Consider the following 18,568-nt stretch of genomic DNA (forward strand, 5'->3'; position numbering starts at 1 on the left):
TTAAAAGTCTTAAATTTTCTCCACGATAGACAGGGTGCCTTATAATCCAGTGCGCTTTATATATGGACCAATACTAAAATTGTTATCACGATAAAATAAAATAAATCAGTCGATAGGGTACAGCATCCTCTACAGCTCTCACAACTACGGCAAGCAGCCCCCGACTCTACTATTTTCCCCGTAGAAAAAGTACTGCGCAGTGACTGCTGGGATATATAGTTCTTTTGTCAATACACCCAGTATGACGGCGAGCACACTAATTTGGTGCTCGCCGTCATTCCGGCTGGATTTACAAAAGAACTCCTGCCGCTAGATGTTGGCGTCAACAGAGCATTCAAAGCTAGACTGCGAACTATATACAGTGGTACCTCGTGATACGACAACTCGTCATACAACATGCTCGTGTTACGACGGAAATTTCGATCGAATTCGCTCGTGAAACAATTAAAATTTCGAGATGCGACGAAGCCAGGTGGCCATGACATGAGAGGCTGTTTATCATTGTAGCGCACTGTCTTTTTTGCCGCATCTCTTTCGTTTATAACAATATCTACGAGCGCTGAACATTTATTCAGACGAGTTTCGACCAGGAAACGCACAACGCGCATGCACGGGAAAAAAGAGGGCTTTCTGGGTAATGAAGTATACTCGTGCACACAACGCCGATAGGCAATCGCACGCTTTCTCAGAATAAAACTTCATTACCCACAATCAATACGTGTGTAGGCTCAGCTGTTGCATTTCCTGTTATTATTATCTAATACGAGGAGTATTATATTACTTCTCGTTCGCTGCTCATAAGAACATCAGTGGCACTGGCTCGCAACTCCCTCCCCGCAACAGTATCTCTGGTCTCAACTCTCTCATAGGCGCCATTCGAAGTGGTTGCGACCAGAGCTACTTTAATTAAATTTTGTTTGTTCCGTTTACGAGTTCGTTGTCGTGCGTTTTTTTCCAATCCAATATCCTGTTTTTGGTGTTTTTTCAGAGGGTTGGAACGAGCACATTAATTCTATGTTCATCGTCATTCCTAGTGGAAGTTTCAACTGTGGTCCGAGCTTTCAGGAAGGCAGAAATTACTGACTCTATTAATGATGTCTTTGGTGAGATGCCCACCTGTTCAACCTGAGTTATTATGCTATTGCTGTGTCACGAAAATACTAGTACTTTAACCTCGGAGAAAAAAAAACTGTTGTTTATTCATGTTGGGAGTGAATGGAGTTGTCAGAAAGCTGATTTGTAATCTATTAATAACGTTTGGCTGAACTATCTGACTGTTTTGTTGACATTCCCTTTAGCAGCGCCATCTAGTGGTAATGCGGAGCAGTGTGGCTTTAGAAGCGGTGCGTCCTGTGTGTGTCAAATACAGAAATAGCACTCGTTACTGACACTGCGCCTTTAAATGTGATGCACCATATGGTCATGAAAATACAGTATGTATACATACGCTCCCCTACTTACGAACATTCGAGTTACGAACAACGGTACATACGAACATGTCTGCGCATAGGGTTTTTTTCCCCCTCCCCCCCCCCCCCTTTTTCCTCCAAGATGGTGCCGTCACGCGGAAGCCAGTGACAGTAGCTCTGTATATTCTAATGTTTTTCGTGTTTTACAGCCCTTCTCTCTTTTTTTAAATTACATTTTAATATTTCTTAATACATTCCTCTGTACTTTACTTTGTACTTTATACTTTTTATTTGAATGTTTTTACAACTTTCTTTGTTCTGTGAGCCTGGCTTCTTTCGGCTACTTCTTGTAGTGCTTCTTTCCGTCGCTAATACCGACGCCTGGCGCTGTGAGAGCTCACCCAGCATCCACCTTCCTCTGCCCAGTTCGTTGCAGTGCGTAAGTGCGTGAACGTATCTCCAGTGCGCAAAGAACATTTTTTTCATTAAATATCTCGTGCATCCATTATTCAATATAGTTGGTGAAAAGCGAAAGGCTTCTAGTGAGGGTGGTAGTGCAAGGAAGAGGCAAACCATTTCATTTGAAACGAAAGTGGCAATAATAAAGAAGCTTGATGCGGGTGAGAAAATGGTGAGCGTTGCACGGGCATCCAACTTGAATCGTTCGACGATCGTTCGTTAAATGTTTTTTTCAGTACAAACCAATGCAGGTTACTTATACAAGCCTTAAACATACAAATGCACTTATATAAACCTTCAATATGCTTATATAGGCCTTAAACATAAATTATAATACAAAATATAGCACTGAATCAACTTACGAACAAATTCAACTTATGAACAATCGCTCGGAACCTAACTCGTTCGTAAGTAGGGGAGCGTCTGTATTTTATATGTAGTGGTACCTCGAGATACGTGCTTAATTCGTTCCGGGACTGAGCTCGTATGTCGATTTACTCGTAACTCAAATGAACGTTTCCCATAGAAATGAACTAAAAACAAATTAATTCATTCCAACCCTCTTAAAAACACCCAAAACAGGATATTGGATTGGAAAAACATTTTTATTTGTTCTAATTCGCCATCTATTAACAAAGTAACAAATAACTAGTGGTTTAATAGTACTAAAATGTGTTTAATATTACTAAAATTAGACAGATTTCGCGGAGGGGATAGAGGGGGAGAGAGAGGGGTGGGGTGTTTGCTGCCCAATTGAGGTCAGCAGAGATATGGACCCCTAGGAATTTGAAAGTCTCCACTCGCTCCACACATTTGCCATTGATTTACAGGGGGGCCGGAGCGGTCTTGTTCCGTCGGAAGTCCAGGTTGAGTTCTCTGGTTTAGGAAACGTTCAGTGCCAAAGTTGTTGAGATCGCACCATTCGCTGAGTCTATGGAACTAATTTCTGTAGGCCGTCTTATTCCCTCTATGATCTTCCCCACCACCGTTATGTCACCCGCAAATTTCACAATGATGTTCTCAGGGTGCGTGGGTCTGCAGTTGTGTGTTTGTAGAGCGAGTAAAATAGCCTTGGAACGAGCCAGTGCTGAGCCTGCGGGCGGATGAGGCAACCCACCTTCACGTGCTTGGGTGGGACGAGGAAGTCCCTAATCGAGGAGCAGGTGGAAGGTGGGAGCCCCAAGTTGTCCAACCTGTGGTTAAGAATATCTGGTATTATAGTGTTAAAGGCCGAGCTGGAGTTGATGAAGAGCATTCTGACATAGCTGCCTCTTTTCTCAAGGTGGCTCAGTGCCGTGGGGAGTCCGGTGGTTGTTGCATTTTGGTGTACCTTTTCGGCCAATATGCAAACTGTTGTGGGTCGTGAATGAGTGGAAGACAGGCTTTGATGTGTTTCAGTACCAGTTTATCAAAGCACTTAGTGATGATTGGTGAGAGAGCTACTGGGCGATAGTCGTCCAGATTGTTTGCGGGTGACTTATTGGGTACGAGGATGATGGTGGCCGATTTTTGGAAGGCTGGGACTGTGGCTTGTTCTTGTGACAGGTTGAAAATGTCTGTGAAGACTGATGCTAGTTGGTCAGCACATGCCCTAAGTACTTTGCCTGGTATTCCATCCGGTCCTGTGGCCTTCTTGTGTTTGACAGCACAGAGCACACGTCTCACGTTCACTACCTCCAAGGTTAGCTGGGTGGGACTTTTTCCAGAGGTTCGTGTGGGATGTATTAGACATTGAGGTGGTGTGACTGAGTGCTGGGCTAGAGACCCAAAGTGGGCAAAACGTTCTTTACCTCTTCTGCCAGTGTACACCACAGGGTTGCCCGATCAATCACACCCTAAATAAAACCCACTGAGTTAGGCGGGAATTTCGCCCAATTTGTCGACACTGCTCCACCTACGCATCACACTCACCCAAGTGCTTTTTATCAGACAACAGTGTTACAGTTTGAAACAACAAAAGGTCTGTTGAGTTGTTTTTGTCAGGATTCCAAAGTTTATTTTCCTTTAGATGAGTCATGCATAAACTCCTATTTTTGACGAGGCTGCTCTTTTCTTGCTCTTTTTATTTAGTATGAGGTGCATTTCGAGTCCACTCAGAAATCTTAGTCTCGCAAAAGATAACTTCAATTGCAATGTGGCAAATAATATTGACTGAACACGTAGATATATTAAGACAAAATCATGTACCCTAAGGGGTTGCATGTAAAGAGAAGAAAAACAAATCACCATCTCTCACATAAGGCTGGTGGTGCATTGTCAGTATGCATTTCCAGATTTTGATGTGTCGCTACTCCTGACTCACGCACTAATAACAAAGCCGAGAGTGAGTCCTTTTAATTACATTTATTTGATTAATTTAAATTTTTAAATTCATTTTCATTAGGATTATTGATCTGTTTTAGATTTCACTTATTGTTCTCTATCAAATTGATATTTTCCTACATTCTTTGAATGCCCACTGTGTTGTTTTGTTAGGGTTTTGGGTGGATGTGTCGCGTTCTCCTTATGTGTTCGTGTGATTATTGTATGCGTTTCGCCTGCTGTGTCCTTTCTGGCTTCCCTTCCTTGTGTGACCAGTTTTGTATTTTGGTAATCAACCCGTGTGTATTGCGTAGTGTCTCGTGCTTCGCGTTCAAGTACCATATTTTCTCGCTTATTAGCCGCCTCCGCTTGTAAGCCGTACCCTTAAAATTGCCTTAAAATCGTTGAATTTTACAGTTTCTCTCGTATAAGATGCCCCCTGATTCACATTTTCACCTCCATATTCATGGTTTTAAGAGGGAGTACAAATGTGTTACTTTGAAGGGAAAGTCTGAAGAAAAATCATCGCACATGGTATTTCTGAGATACTGTATGAATCTAAAGGATCGTCTGCTGGATTCCACATTCCTAAAGGGTGTTGCCTGCACGCAGACAAATTCAAAAAATAAGTCATGAGAGTAGTACAACCAGTAAGTTTGTCCGTAGTTTGTCATCACTACGTAAGATGGCGGCACCCACAGCGAGCAATGGCAGGCACAAGTGAGTTTTTTCACGTTTTATGCACGATATGGCTTATTTTTTTCTTGAATTTCATTCATAGACATTGAAATTATTTTTGTTAAGCGTTTTATTTGTTTAGCTTTTCTCTATTTTGAAATAAATGACTGTATCGGCCCCATTGTCTTGCGTTATGGCGTTTTGTCCTTGTCACCTTGCAGTTTCGTACATGTTGTTAGACTTAAAGTTTTAGCTTCTGACTCCAATTCCTAAATCTGTCTTCTCCCGTCTAACAATGCTGCGTGTTCAGCATCGAAGGAAGAGACCAGGGATGGCGAGTTACTCCACAGATGATTTATTCCTGATATTGATCCTTACAGAGCTCCGGGTCCCTTTCCCAAATTTAAAACCAGCTGAGCGTTGCCGTGCTTCAGTGGAGGATTAAAGAGACTAAAGTCCAAACCCGCGTTTGCCCAGTTATAGTATAACAAAGATGAATATTCATTCGCTGATTTTAATGATATGTGGACTGTCCCACGACGGTCTGGAGGGGTGTCCTCTCCTGGAATCTGCTTGCCCGTGAATCCACGTCTGGCCTTGGTCGCCTTCTCCGCGGGAGTCCTTTGTCTCCTTTGAAGCTTTCACCCCGACCACACCTTGACCACGTGACACCTTGACCACTTGACACCTTGACCACTTGACACCTTGGCGTTATTGTCCCTCAGCGTCCATCATCTGTCTCCTTCTCAGCATGTGACCAACCTTGAAGTAGAAACTCAGACAAAGACCTTTTGTTCATTGTAATTGAGTTGAGAACAATAGTTTTAATCCTACAGTGGTACTATATCAAAATGAAACAGCTACAATAAAATGAAGGAGTAAAATATGTCATATTCTTCATTGTGAAGTCTAATTTGTGCGCATATAAGCCGTACCCTCGATTCAGTCATCATTTTTTTGCGACAAATACGGCGTATATGCAAGAAGATATGATAAGTCATGTTTGCGTGATCGTCGACATGTTGACTACTGTATTTACTCGCATATAAGCCGACAAAAAATGATGACTGAATCGAGGGTACGGCTTATATGCACATAAAAACATGGCATGCACAAAACTGCAAGTTGGACGACGCATTCCACGATAATGTCATGAGAAAATGGCGCACTTGCGTCATGACGATAGTTAAGGCTGATCGCGGTCGATCGTTAAAATATAAACCTTGATACCTGTGTAATGAGTATGCTATTATTGCACCCAGAGACTTGGTGAACACTACGTATACCGCTATGGGCATAATTCCTGGTTGTGCTTAAGTTACTTGCTTTTTGAATTTGTGTACGTGCAAAGAACACGCTGCCTTTTGGAACACAGAAAGGAAATGATTGTACATTTGTGATTATGAAATAAAACAAAAATCTGCTTTGATTTTTTTTCTTTTTATTTCTTGTTCAAAAGTGACAACTATTGCAGTAATATGAACCATCAAAAAAAAATCGAGATATTTCGACAAAAGTTGAAGCCTGGAAAACCAAAGAGCATCCGGTTTACTTTACATAAAAATAAGCAACAAATTATTATTATTATTATTATTATGTATGATTTCTTGTAATTTCCCGCGGCACACCTGAGCATCCCTCGCGGCACACTGGTGGGAAACACTGATTTTTAAATAAAACAAAATTCCACTTTGATTTTTTTTCATTTTATCTCTTGTTCGAAAGTGACAAGTATTGGAGTAACATGAACCATCAAATAATTGAGATATTTTGACATTAGAAGCAATATGGTTGCCACATCTTAAACTTCTGGTAAGAAAATTGTAATTATGTCATTAAAAATCATCAGGTTCTCATCAAGATAGACTTATTTCTTTTTTCAAATTGAATAATTTGATAATTTGCATTTACAAAGACAGGCATATTAGCTCATGATATTGACCCTAATAATATGCTTTCGATTCATAGAGTATCTCAGAACTACCACGTGTGATTATTTTTCTTAAGATTTTCGCTTCAAAGTAATAGATTTGTACTCCCTATTAAAACCATGTACAGTGGTACCTCGACATACGATCGTAATCCGTTCCGAGACTGAGATCGTATGACGAGGTTCTCGTAACTCGAGCGGACGTTTCCCATTGAAATGAATGGAAAAAAAATTAATTCGTTCCAGCCCTCTGAAAAAACACCCAAAACAGGATATTGGATTGGAAAAAATGTTTTATTTCTTCTAATTCCCCATCTATTAACAAAGTAACACATAACTAGTGGTTTAATAGAAATAAAATGTGTTTAATCTAACTAAAATTGGGCGGATTTCGACGAGGGGAGAGGGGCACAAAAGGGGCGGGGGGCTTCGTTTTTTTTTTCCACACAACGCACTCGTAAACGGAACAAACACTCCACCCTCACGTTCGCTTTCGATGGGCTGTTTGCTGTTGTACTATTCCCTTCAAAATATTCCGAAATTGATGCACACAAATGTCCTCACAATCGGATATCACAGCAGCTGAGCTTACCCACATATTGATTGTGGGTAAAGTTTTATTCTGAGAAAGAGTGCCATTGCCTGTCGGCGTTGTGTGCACGAGTATACTTCATTACCCAGAAAGCCCTCTTTTCCCCGCGCATGCGCGTTTCCTGGTCTGAATAACTCATTCGGTGCTCGTAAATATTGTTATACACGAAAGATATGCAAAAAAGACAGTGCCATGGCCACCTGGCTTGGTCGCATCACGAAATTTTGATCGCATCACGGGCGAATTATTCGATCGAAATTTCTGTCGTAAGACGAGAATATTGTATGACGAGCGGTCGTGTGACGAGGTACCACTGTATATGGAGGTGAACATTGGGAATCGGGGTGGCTTATATGCGAGAAATTTTAAAATTCAACAATTTTAAGGGTGAGGCTTATATGTGCAAGAGGCTTATATGCGAGTTAATATTGTAGTTATGTGCATCTACCCAGTTTGGTTGCTATTTTTGTCCCAGTGTTTATAATTTTTGTATGATTATTTTGTCATTAAAATTTTAACTTGTGCACCAGAACTTTCCTCTCCTTTTTGCTTCCCGCATTGTGGGTTCACTCTCGATGTGCAGCCGAGCTGAAATCATGACACACGTTAGGTGCAATTTCACAAATCGGGGATCCAACTGATAATACAATTTGGGGGGGGGGGGATTTCCACTCTCTAGTTTTCTTTCAGAAGATTTATGAACGTCAGTGTCTATTAATATACTGTGCTCATATGGAATTTGAAATGATGAAAAACAACCCTTCTTAACCCTGTGTGCGGTCGATTGGTCGCCGGTCTTTTGGTCGCGGTCTTTTGGTCGTTGGTCTTTTGGTCGTTGGTCTTTTGGTCGCGGTCTTTTGGTCGCCTCGACCACAACAACAGGCGACCAAAAGACTGGCGACCAAAAGACCGACGACAAAACAAGGTAAAACAACGGTCTACGCATCAATAAAAGCCAACAATGGCCATGAGCAGTTTCACTGAGCCGACGTGTGGGTGTATAAGAGTTTGTATGTACATGCGTTGTCCCTTTAAGAAGCTACGTCAGTCAGGGTCTTAACAAGTTCTCCAACAAAAAACAATAAAAGTCCGGGAAATTTGGAGCTTTTCATTAGCCTAATAATTACTACGGCATTAAGTATGACTAAATAGTAATTTTCAGTTTGTATTTAGGGAATTTGAGCAATGATTTAAATGGTAATTATCACTTACCTTCCGGGCGAGCAAAAGACCGGCGACCAATCGACCGTGTACCCTTAACCCACAACAAAGCCATTAATTTCCTATGATCAACAGCTTCAATTTTTGTTATTAATTGTTGTACTCTTTGATTTTCTGTTTTTTAACCCTCATTTTCATGTCTACATTTTCTGTTTCTCTTTTTTGCCCTAAAACCTGTTGTGTGTTGTCAGGATCACAACTACGGTGCACCTCCTCCTCCAACCCCGCCTGCTTCCCCGCTCTCTCAAACCATTATCCCTCGAACGGATCTTAATGGCGTTGTACGCAGTTCCCGCTATATTCAAACAACAGATGACAACTCGGCAGACAGCGATAGCTCCTCAGGAGAGGATGGGCCTATAGCCAGCTGGTGTCACTGCACGCTGAAGCCAGATGGTTTACTCATTAAATGTGACAACTGCAGGTAAGCTTTTAAAGACATTACCCTTTTTGTACGGGAGCATATTTTGTCAGAAGGAGCACCTTTTGCATGAGTTCACACTGCGATTAATTGATTGTCCAAACAGCACAGATGGGCTGGGTCGCGGGGGCAGACTTCGCTCGCGGCCGGATTGCTGCTCAACCCTCCGGTCGAGTTGGCACAACGCGGAGTTGATGGTGGCCCCGGTAACGATTCTTCCGCAGGACGCTTAAGAACGACGATACAAAATCCCAATAAGCTGGAAAAGGCTCGGCGTAGTGATTGTCCAAGTGTTAATGTGCGTGATGCGAAGTGCAAACCGATGAAAGAAGGAAAGGCAAGATGGCCCCCCACACGGTCTTTTATAATATTCGTCGTGTCATTCTTGTTCCGCGATGCAATTCTTCTTCTGCAGTGAAATTCTTCTTCTTTGGCACTGAGTGCCACCAAATTCAGCGCTGAAGAAGAAGCAAAGCCCTGACTTCTGCCATTTTTCATTTGGTGTCTTTTGGTTGCGATTTCAGCGTGATTTTTGACATTTTATGAACTTTTTTTATTATACTTAATATAAAACCGCGATGTACTGAAGCTGCAAAGTGTTGAAGGAGCACAGTATTGTTCTTTGCTAAAATTCACAACCGACTAACTTATAATCACACAAAAATAATAAACACTGGGACAAAAATAGCAACCAAATGGGGAAACTCACATAACTACAGTATTTACTCGCATATAAGACGCCCCCCCCCCCCCCCCCACGTATAAGCCGGCCCTTAAAATTGCCTTAAAATTATTGAATTTTACAATTTCTTGCGTATAAGCCACCCCCGGATTCACAATTTTCAACTCCATATTCATGGTTTTAATATGGAGTACAAATCTGTTACCGTATTTACTCGCATATAAGCCGCCTTTGTCGGACAAAAATATCATGACTGAATTGAGGGTACGGCTTATATGTGCATAAAAACACGACATGCACGAAACTGCAAGTTGTCGACGCCATGACACGATGATGTCTTGACGCAATTACGCAGTTACGTCATGATGCAAGACAGTGCGGCCGATTTGGTCATTTATTTCAAAATAGAGAAAAGATAAACAGATAAAACGCTAAACAAAAAATATTTTGACGTCTGAATGAAATTCAAGAAAAATTGTACCGTATTTTCTCGAATATAACACGCAGATTTTTGCTATATAATTAATTCCAATAGATGGGGGTGCGTGTTATCAATAACTAAAATAAATTACAAATTTTCGATCGAAAAAAGCATTGTCAAACTCACTTTGACGCACGGATTTTACGTCATCTTGTAAAGCCGATCGAAAATCGGAAAGCCGAGACCACCACTGCCCCCCTCTAGCCTCGTACTCGTCTCAGTTCACCCTCTCTCAGTTCAGTTTTGGACATTGTACAAGCAACATGGCATCAAAACGAGCAAGTTATACCGCAGCGTTCAAAAGAAAAGTCATCAAAGTGGCAGAGGAATGGGCAACAGAGAAGCTGGAAGAAAATTCGATATTAGTGAAGCTAACATCCGTGGTTGGAGGAAGAAGAAAGACTCATTATTGAAAGAAAAAGCAACAGCAAAAGCATCAGGACGTGGAAGAAAAGCAATGTTCCCAGAGTTAGAGAAAGAACTTCTTAAAACGATTGCTGAGAGAAGAGCTGCAGGGTGTGCCATTAACACAGTCGAGCTGCGTATCCTCGCCCTGAAAATCATGAAAAAAACCAACAAGGATTCTGGCTTCAAATCGTCTGCATGTTGGTGCTATAAGTTTATGCAACGGCACGACCTATCTGTAAGAAAGAGAACGTCATTTGCCCAAAGGATGCCGGAGGACTACGAACATAAACTGATGGAGTATCAGCGGTTTATAATCAAGATGAGGAAGAAGCACCACTATGCACTTCGGAATATAGGAAACGCTGATCAAACCCCACTGACTTTTGATCTGCCGAACTCACTGACTGTGGATTTTAAGGGTGTAAAGTCAGTCACCATCAAGTCTACAGGAAATGAAAAATGAATGATGAACACTTGTAGTTTAAACACATGTGATAGTCTTTTCCATTGTGCATATCTTCAAATCATTTATTTATTCAATTTGTATGTTCCTTTTCTTGTTTGAGAATGACAATAGATATTTGAATTAAAACATGGTATTGTCAATTGAAATGTAGTCAATGTTCAAGGAAGTCTAAAAGGTATTGCAACATAACATGTCTACATGATATGTTTGTCCACTCTGTGTATCATCTATTGTCCTAAAATTCAAACGCATAACTCCACCAACTGCACGACACTCGACACGCTCGTACCTGAAGATTTCTCTATCCGGTTTTGAACAAAACAATCGTGAAACGAAGAAAAAAAGGTAAGATTTCTGATTTTCGTCAGCGGGAAATTTTAGGTGCGCACTATATTCGATTACTGCGTTTTTCCAGATGTTTTTGGCCCAAAATTACCTGCGTGTTATTTTCGAGTGCGCGTTTAATTCGAGAAAATACGGTATGTATCTTGCGTGAAACGTGAAAAAACTCGTGTTCCCGTTACAGCTCGCTCGGGGCACGGCCATCTTACCTAGGTCAGAGCGCGGTCATCTTACCTAGGGCACTGAAGTATAAACTTAGTTATACGTACTCTGACCTGGTTTCCCAACCTTTTTGAGCTGCGGCACACTTTTTGCATAGAAAAAATCTCAAGGCACTCCTCTAGCTAAAAATCTTTAAAATTTGTTTTATTTATTTATTATTTATATTTTTTATGATTTTAAAATTTTAATTATTTTTTTTGTTTTATTATTATTTATATTAATTTAAAACTAAGTCACCTATATAAACACTATAAAGTCGTTCTCATTAAAAGTTTTATTATCAGGAATTAAATAATCCCACCCAAATTATTCCAAAATCAATATTTTTTTCCACACCGATCTAACGTCATCAAAGTTAATGTCTGCAGACCCGATCAGCTTTCAATTCGACTGATGTTAAAATAATTAATGCAACATTTTTAAACTTTATTTTAATTTTGGACTTTTTCTCCTAATATTACGCAAAAGTCATGTGCTTAGAGACTTTAGGTCGGCAAAAGTTGATAGTAAGGTTCAAATCCTGGTCCTTTCCATCTGTGTGGAGTTTGCATGTTCTCCCGGGCCTGTGGGGGTTTCCTCCGGGTACTCCGGTTTCCTCCCACATTCCAAAAACATGCATGTAGGCTGATTGGACACTCTAAATTGCCCCTAGGTATGGGTGTGAGCGTGCATGGTTGTCCGTTTCCTTGTGCCCTGCGATCGGCTAGCCACCGATTCAGGGTGTCCCCCGCCTGTGGCCCGGAGACAGTTGGGATAGGCTCCAGCACCCCCCGCAACCCTGATGAGGATAAATAAAGTGGTTCAGAAATTAGATAAGTCTATCTTGATGAGAACCAGATGCTTTTTAATAACAAAATTTTCAATTTTCTTTCCAGAAGTTTAAGATGTTATGGCAGCCAAATTGCTTCTTAATGTTGAAATATCTTGATATTTTTTCTCTATGGTTCATATTCCTGCAATAGTTGTCACTTTCGAACAAGAAATAAAAATGAAAAAAAAATCAAAGCGTAATTTTGCTTTATTTCTTAATCACAAATGTACAATAATTTCCTTTCATAAGGAAGTAACATAGTACGACCAGGAAGTGTGTCTGGAGCGGTCTAGTGTTTACCAAGTCTCTGGGTCCAATAATAGCATGGGATACACATTAAGCAGGTATCAAGGCTGATATTTTAACAATGGATCGCAAGACCTTTGATCAGCCTTAACCATTGGGATGTGCTGACATGGTAAACGCCACGCAGACATTCAGAACTAAATTGTTTTTAGTTTCATTATCCACAGTGAAAGGGGTTGCTGATCAGTATCACTGTTTTTTGAATGAACCAACAGGTTGCTACTGAAATGTTCTATCCGAAAAGTATCCTTTAGAACGACACTGAAATAATAACTGAAATAAATGTTGGTGTATTCATCTACAGAAGTGTCCTACTGAAAATGTATTCTTGTCTGTGAGGAAGACTACAGTATGACAATTTTTCCGAAAAATAATAAAAATAATTCACTTGTTAGCTATTTTTTCCATAATAGTTGTATCATAGAATATAAATTAATATCCTGACCAACAGATAGTTTTTAATAATTTTTGAATCGCAATATTGCGAGAGAGTGGTACAGACGCTCCCCTACTTACGAACATACGACTCACGAACAACGGTACATACGAACATGTCTGCAAATTGCGTTTGTCGAAAAATGTTCGTAAGTTTGATTTTGTATTTTTTTCCGAGTAGTGCTTCTTTCCGCCGCTAATACCGACGCCTGGCGCTGTGAGGGCTCAGCTCACCCAGCATCTACCTTCTTCTGTCCAATTCGTTGCAATGCGGAAGTGCGTGAACGTATCTCCAGTGCGCAAAGAACATTTTTCATTTGTATCATTAAATATCTTGTGCATCCATTATTGAATATGGTTGGTAAAAAGCGAAAGGCTTCTATTGAGGGAGTTGCAAGGAAGAGGCAAGCCATTTCATTTGAAACGAGTGGCAATAATAACGGAGCTTTATGCGCGTGAGAGTGGTGAGCGTTGCACATATACAACTTGAATCGTTCGACCATCAGTACCATTTATAAACATAAAGATCGAGCAGCAGGACCCAAATATTGAATGTTGCACAAAGTTTGCAAATCAATTGAATGATGCCATACAGTGCTACCGCATCATTTATGATGAAAAAAAGAAGAAAACTGTGCAATCATCGTTAGATCGCTTCTTTCGGCCAGTTTCTAATACATAAATCTCTCTCTCTCTCTATACAGTACTGTACATATTTTCTCCATTTTATTAAATGTTTTTTTCAGTACAAACCAATGCGAGTTACTTATACAAGCCTTAAACATACAAATGCACTTATATAAACCTTCAATATACTTATATAGGCCTTAAACATAAATTATAATACAAAATATAGCACTGAATCAACTTACAAACAAATTCAACTTATGAACAATCGCTCGGAACCTATATTATAGTTGTAAATCTAATCAGGTATCAGGTCGTGAAATATTTAGAGGTTCCCCCTCTCTTACTTAGTAAGAAAGAAGCCATTATTCCTGAGGAAACAAAAAAAAGACGGATTACATTTTGGAAAAAGATACAAAGGCAAAGATCTCAACTTTTAGAGACTGATTAAACAAAAATGAAGTTGTACAACCATAATGACAACAGTGATATTTCATGGAAAAAGAAAGAAGCCTGTTGACGTGTTAGCATCACACTAACCTGGGTGCACGGGAGTGCTAGGATTATGTTGTGGGATATTTTTGCTGAAGCAATCACTGGAGCTCTTAAGATAGCAACATGAAATAACAACACTATGTAGAAATATGAAGGCAACATCTCAAGACATCAGCAGCGAAGCTAAATGGGTCTTCCAAATGGGCAATGACCCCTAATCACACTGCCAAAACAGTTAAAAATGGCTTGAGGACAACCAAGGGCATCAAAAAGCCCTGTTCAGAATCCTATCAAAAATTTGGGGGCAGATCTGAAGAGGTGTGTGCAAGCAAGCCAATTGACAATTTGGACTCCGCCTAGCAAGAATTCCAGGCAGAGTAGTGTTTCGGTAGGTTACCCAAAATGTTTGACCAGAGTCATGCAGCTCAAAGTAAATGCTACCAAATACCAGGGAAGTAGACATACACTTTTGACCATGTTCTAAAATAAACTATGGCATTCAGCAAAATTAAATAATTTTTGTAATCCTAAATAATTCACTTCTTATATGTACTACAAATGCAACCTTAAACAGTGGTACCTCTATTATAATTGCTTCCTACATCCGCTGTATTCAGGTTACAAAAAACCTCGATGCGAAACCTATTGTTCCAAGATATGAAAATAATCCAAATTACGAAACGTCAAACAAAACCAATATACCCCCTGAAACATAAATACACTGTGTATTTGGTATTTTTATTTTTAAATTGTCGTGGTAGAGTTGCTTTCCCTTTGGCTGTATTCCAACACCTCGCTGGCCTCCCATTCACTAGAAAGCTGCTGCGTCTCCATGATCCCAGAAGCAAGGTTAGGGGACTGTAGGCAGACGCTAGAGCCAGACCATGCCTTGTGTGAGGCAGCGGCCAACGGGTCTCATAGGGGAACACGGCGCCAGCCCGACCCGAAAACAGTGCACTCCAGGCGGACGCCAGAACCGGCCTGAAATGGGGTAGCGGCCACTGGCAGAGTTTGAGCGTGAGTGTCCAACCCAAAGACCCTTTTTTGGGGTACTTTTTAATCTTCTCCAGGACCATGGCTGATCAACCCTGGCCGGCGGTGAGTTCCTGAGTGTGTACGTAACAAAGTTTTAAGTTTAGTTGTGTGCTTATGCGCGTGTCTAGGTATATTTATTCGGCTGACACTCGCAATTCCTCCTCATTAGAAAATGTCTTTGCATTACTTATTTAATGTTAATGGTTTAATAAATAATGTTCTTATCTCTTTATTTGCAATTAATCCAAAATGTCTATACTTTTATAAATTTTAAAGGTTATTAGGAGTAGTATCAAAGATCGTGGAATGAATTCTGTTATTTCAATGTAAAATATGCTTCTACTTAATAATAATCCAATTTACGAAACCAGTTCTGGAATGAATTTGTGAGTAGAGGTACCACTGTTGTGGCAATATTTGCACATCCTTTTAATAATGGTATTTTTCAGTATCTAATTTCCCATATAAGCATATTTCAGGCATACCTTACGAGAAGCCTCAGCCAACAAATTTAGTAGTTGTCCAAATAGTATTTGTCCATATATAAGTTAGAAAATTACAGTCATGTTTTGCCTTGTCCTCCTTTTTCAGAGAACCTGATGGCAGGAAAGAAACAGATGGCCATAAAAGGAAAAAGGAAAATATATCAGGTATTTCATATTTTACCCCCACCCCCCTGTCTGCTTGAATTTAGTTTCTCCTTTTATTATGAAAATAACATTCTGACATACTTGTACTTTAATGGTAGATGGCGAGAGCAGTGGAACAGAAAGTGGTGATGAAGTGTCACCCCCCACTGTTTCTTACACTGCCACTCAGCATACACCCACCAGCATCAAACTCACAGTCAACAGAGTCAAAAGAAGTAAATCAAAAAAAAGGAAAAGAAGCACAGAAAAAGTCGGAGGAACAACAAAGGGCAAGAAAGTCAAAGTATGCAAAATATATACAGTTAGTATTTGCAAAATTTCTTTTGAAAAACTACATTTTTGATTGAAGGTATGATTTTTTTGCAGACTTTTCGAGAAGGTTCTCGGAAATCTATGAGGATGAAGGTATGACTGACATTTTCATTAAAACGAGTTGTGTTTTTGTGTGACTGTTAGTCATCCATTTTTTCCGTTGTGAAGAACTCTACTACAGAGGCCAGTGTGCTGGATGAGACCACAGAAGAGGGATGGGAGAAGAGAATTCGCCAGTGGACGGACCAGTATGAGGAGGCTTTAGCAAACCAGTACAGTGCGGACATCCAAACACTGCTACAGCTTCACTGCACTGTTAGCACTACTGTTGGAAATGCAGAAAGTGAACACATGAGCCTGCCATCCACAGTACAGACTTCTCTTGATACCATGAATACTATCAATTTTACTGAACTGGCCAGTAACAACACTGTGCTCGGATCTCAGATGCAGGTTGGTGCAAAAATGTTATTGTTAAACAATCTTTAATATGGATGAGGAAAGTATGTGACCAATTTGGAATTTTCCAGATATCTGCATTTATTGGTGATAAACGTGTTTTGATAATATAAAACACTAGAATAAACCTCCTGCTTTAAGTATTGTCTTCACCCATCCACCCATTATCTAGTCATTTCAAGTTACCCTAAAACAGCTGAATAGTCCAAAGTGCTTCTTTTACTTTATAATGTAAAAGAAAAATATATATTAGGACCAAATATTTATAAATCTATACAAGTACTAATGCATCAGTGACGCAGCACTTCTTGATTTGCAGAAAAAAGTGTGGTCACAGTTTTTTTTTTTAAAGTGGGTGGGTTCCAATTTTAAAGGGATCACACTTCAAAGCCTACCTGGGAAGGTCTATTTAGTGGTACTCGAAAGGAGGGTCCGTCGGGAAGGCGAATCTCAGACTCAAGAGCAGCAATATGTTTTTCGTCCTGGCTGCGAAACAGTACATCAGCTCTATACTCTCCGCAGGGTTATGGCGGTCATGAGAGTTCACCAAACCAGTCTATTGGACCTGTGGGGGGTGTTCTTGATACAGGGTATCTGGTCCCTGTATGACCGATGTCAGAGTTTGGTCTGCATAGCCACCAATATGTCATTTTTTTTTTCAATGAGATTTGTTATGGGCAGAATACCTACGTGCAGCCAGGCGTTGGAGTCCGGTTTGGTGGCCTTAGTATTGCATAATCACTTTGCGCAGATGATATACCATATTTATTTGAGTATAACATGCACCCATGCATAATTTGTGACTAAGAATTGGTATACATTTTTGAAATATTTATCAGCTCACACCAAGGATTGTACCGGTACTGGCAACTGGCAAATGCTGAACACATGTCGACATTACAAAACATTTATTCACATGTGGTACATAAACCTGGTAGAACAAGCTACCAGTATGAACAGAATTCTCAAATGAAATTTACAATTTTAAATCCTTAGTCTAATTCATCATCATAATATTATTTATTTTTTCAAAGTCTGATCGTCAGATCCACCAAACAATTGATTCCAGTCTTCTTGAGTTTTTTGTCCAAGTGTGAGCACCGGCCAATGTCGGCGGGACGAGCCGCGCAGCCTATCCGAGGATAGCGCTCTCTGGGCGGACTCGAGTGAGCGGCTGCCCCGCCAACGTTTCTCTGGAGCATTTTTATTTTATTTTACCCTACCCTATAACTTACCAATGGCTATTTGTAGAGGGCTGGCTTTTGTAAAAGAAGGTAGTTTATATCCCTTGAGAAGGGGGATATAAATTTACCTTCTTTGGGCCCTGGTAGAATAGGCTCTCGCGCGCCATCTGGAGGGGACTTTTTCACCGGCAAAGAGCAGTTTTTCACCGGGATTTGGTCATAAAAGCGAAGACCTATGTATAACGTGCACCCGAACGTTGCTTCAGTTTTTTGGTACAAAATTTTGTGCGTTATAATCGAATAAATACGGTAGTTCTGTTGTCCGGGATGAGAATCAGCACTTCCAAATTTGAGACCTCAGTCCTCAATGGTAAAAAGTTAGCATGTCTTCTCAGGTCAGGTGAAGTGAAGGAGTTTTAAGTGTCTTGGATCTTATTGATGAGAGAGGGAAGAATGGAACGAGAGGTCGACAGGCAGATAGGTGTGGCTTCTGCAGTGATGCGGACTCTACATTGGTTTGTCGTAGCGACTAAAGACCTGACCCGGTCATCTATGTTGCTACCTTTACCTATGGTCATGAGTTGTACAGAGCTGCCAACCTCCATCGACCCCATTTCAGGAGTACCTTTGTCCCATTACCGG

General features: G+C 40.5%; 1 protein-coding gene across 10 annotated transcripts in view; it reads left to right on the forward strand.

Annotated features, from left to right (window-relative positions):
* setd5 (SET domain containing 5) overlaps positions 1 to 18,568 on the forward strand; it is a 163,461-nt gene that overhangs the window by 42,019 nt on the left and 102,874 nt on the right. For all 10 annotated transcript variants that reach the window (XR_013300580.1, XR_013300581.1, XM_077602794.1 and 7 more), the window contains 5 exons: positions 8,782 to 9,014; positions 15,913 to 15,971; positions 16,070 to 16,254; positions 16,338 to 16,376; positions 16,452 to 16,736. Coding sequence is in view for 8 of the 10 variants with exons in the window: in XM_077602794.1 (XP_077458920.1) it covers positions 8,782 to 9,014; positions 15,913 to 15,971; positions 16,070 to 16,254; positions 16,338 to 16,376; positions 16,452 to 16,736 (801 nt within the window). In the remaining 2 variants the exon portion in view is untranslated. The remainder of the gene's footprint in view (positions 1 to 8,781; positions 9,015 to 15,912; positions 15,972 to 16,069; positions 16,255 to 16,337; positions 16,377 to 16,451; positions 16,737 to 18,568) is intronic.

The sequence above is a fragment of the Stigmatopora argus genome, chromosome 6 (assembly GCF_051989625.1).
Source record: "Stigmatopora argus isolate UIUO_Sarg chromosome 6, RoL_Sarg_1.0, whole genome shotgun sequence".
In the NCBI taxonomy this organism is placed as follows: Eukaryota; Metazoa; Chordata; class Actinopteri; order Syngnathiformes; family Syngnathidae; genus Stigmatopora; species Stigmatopora argus.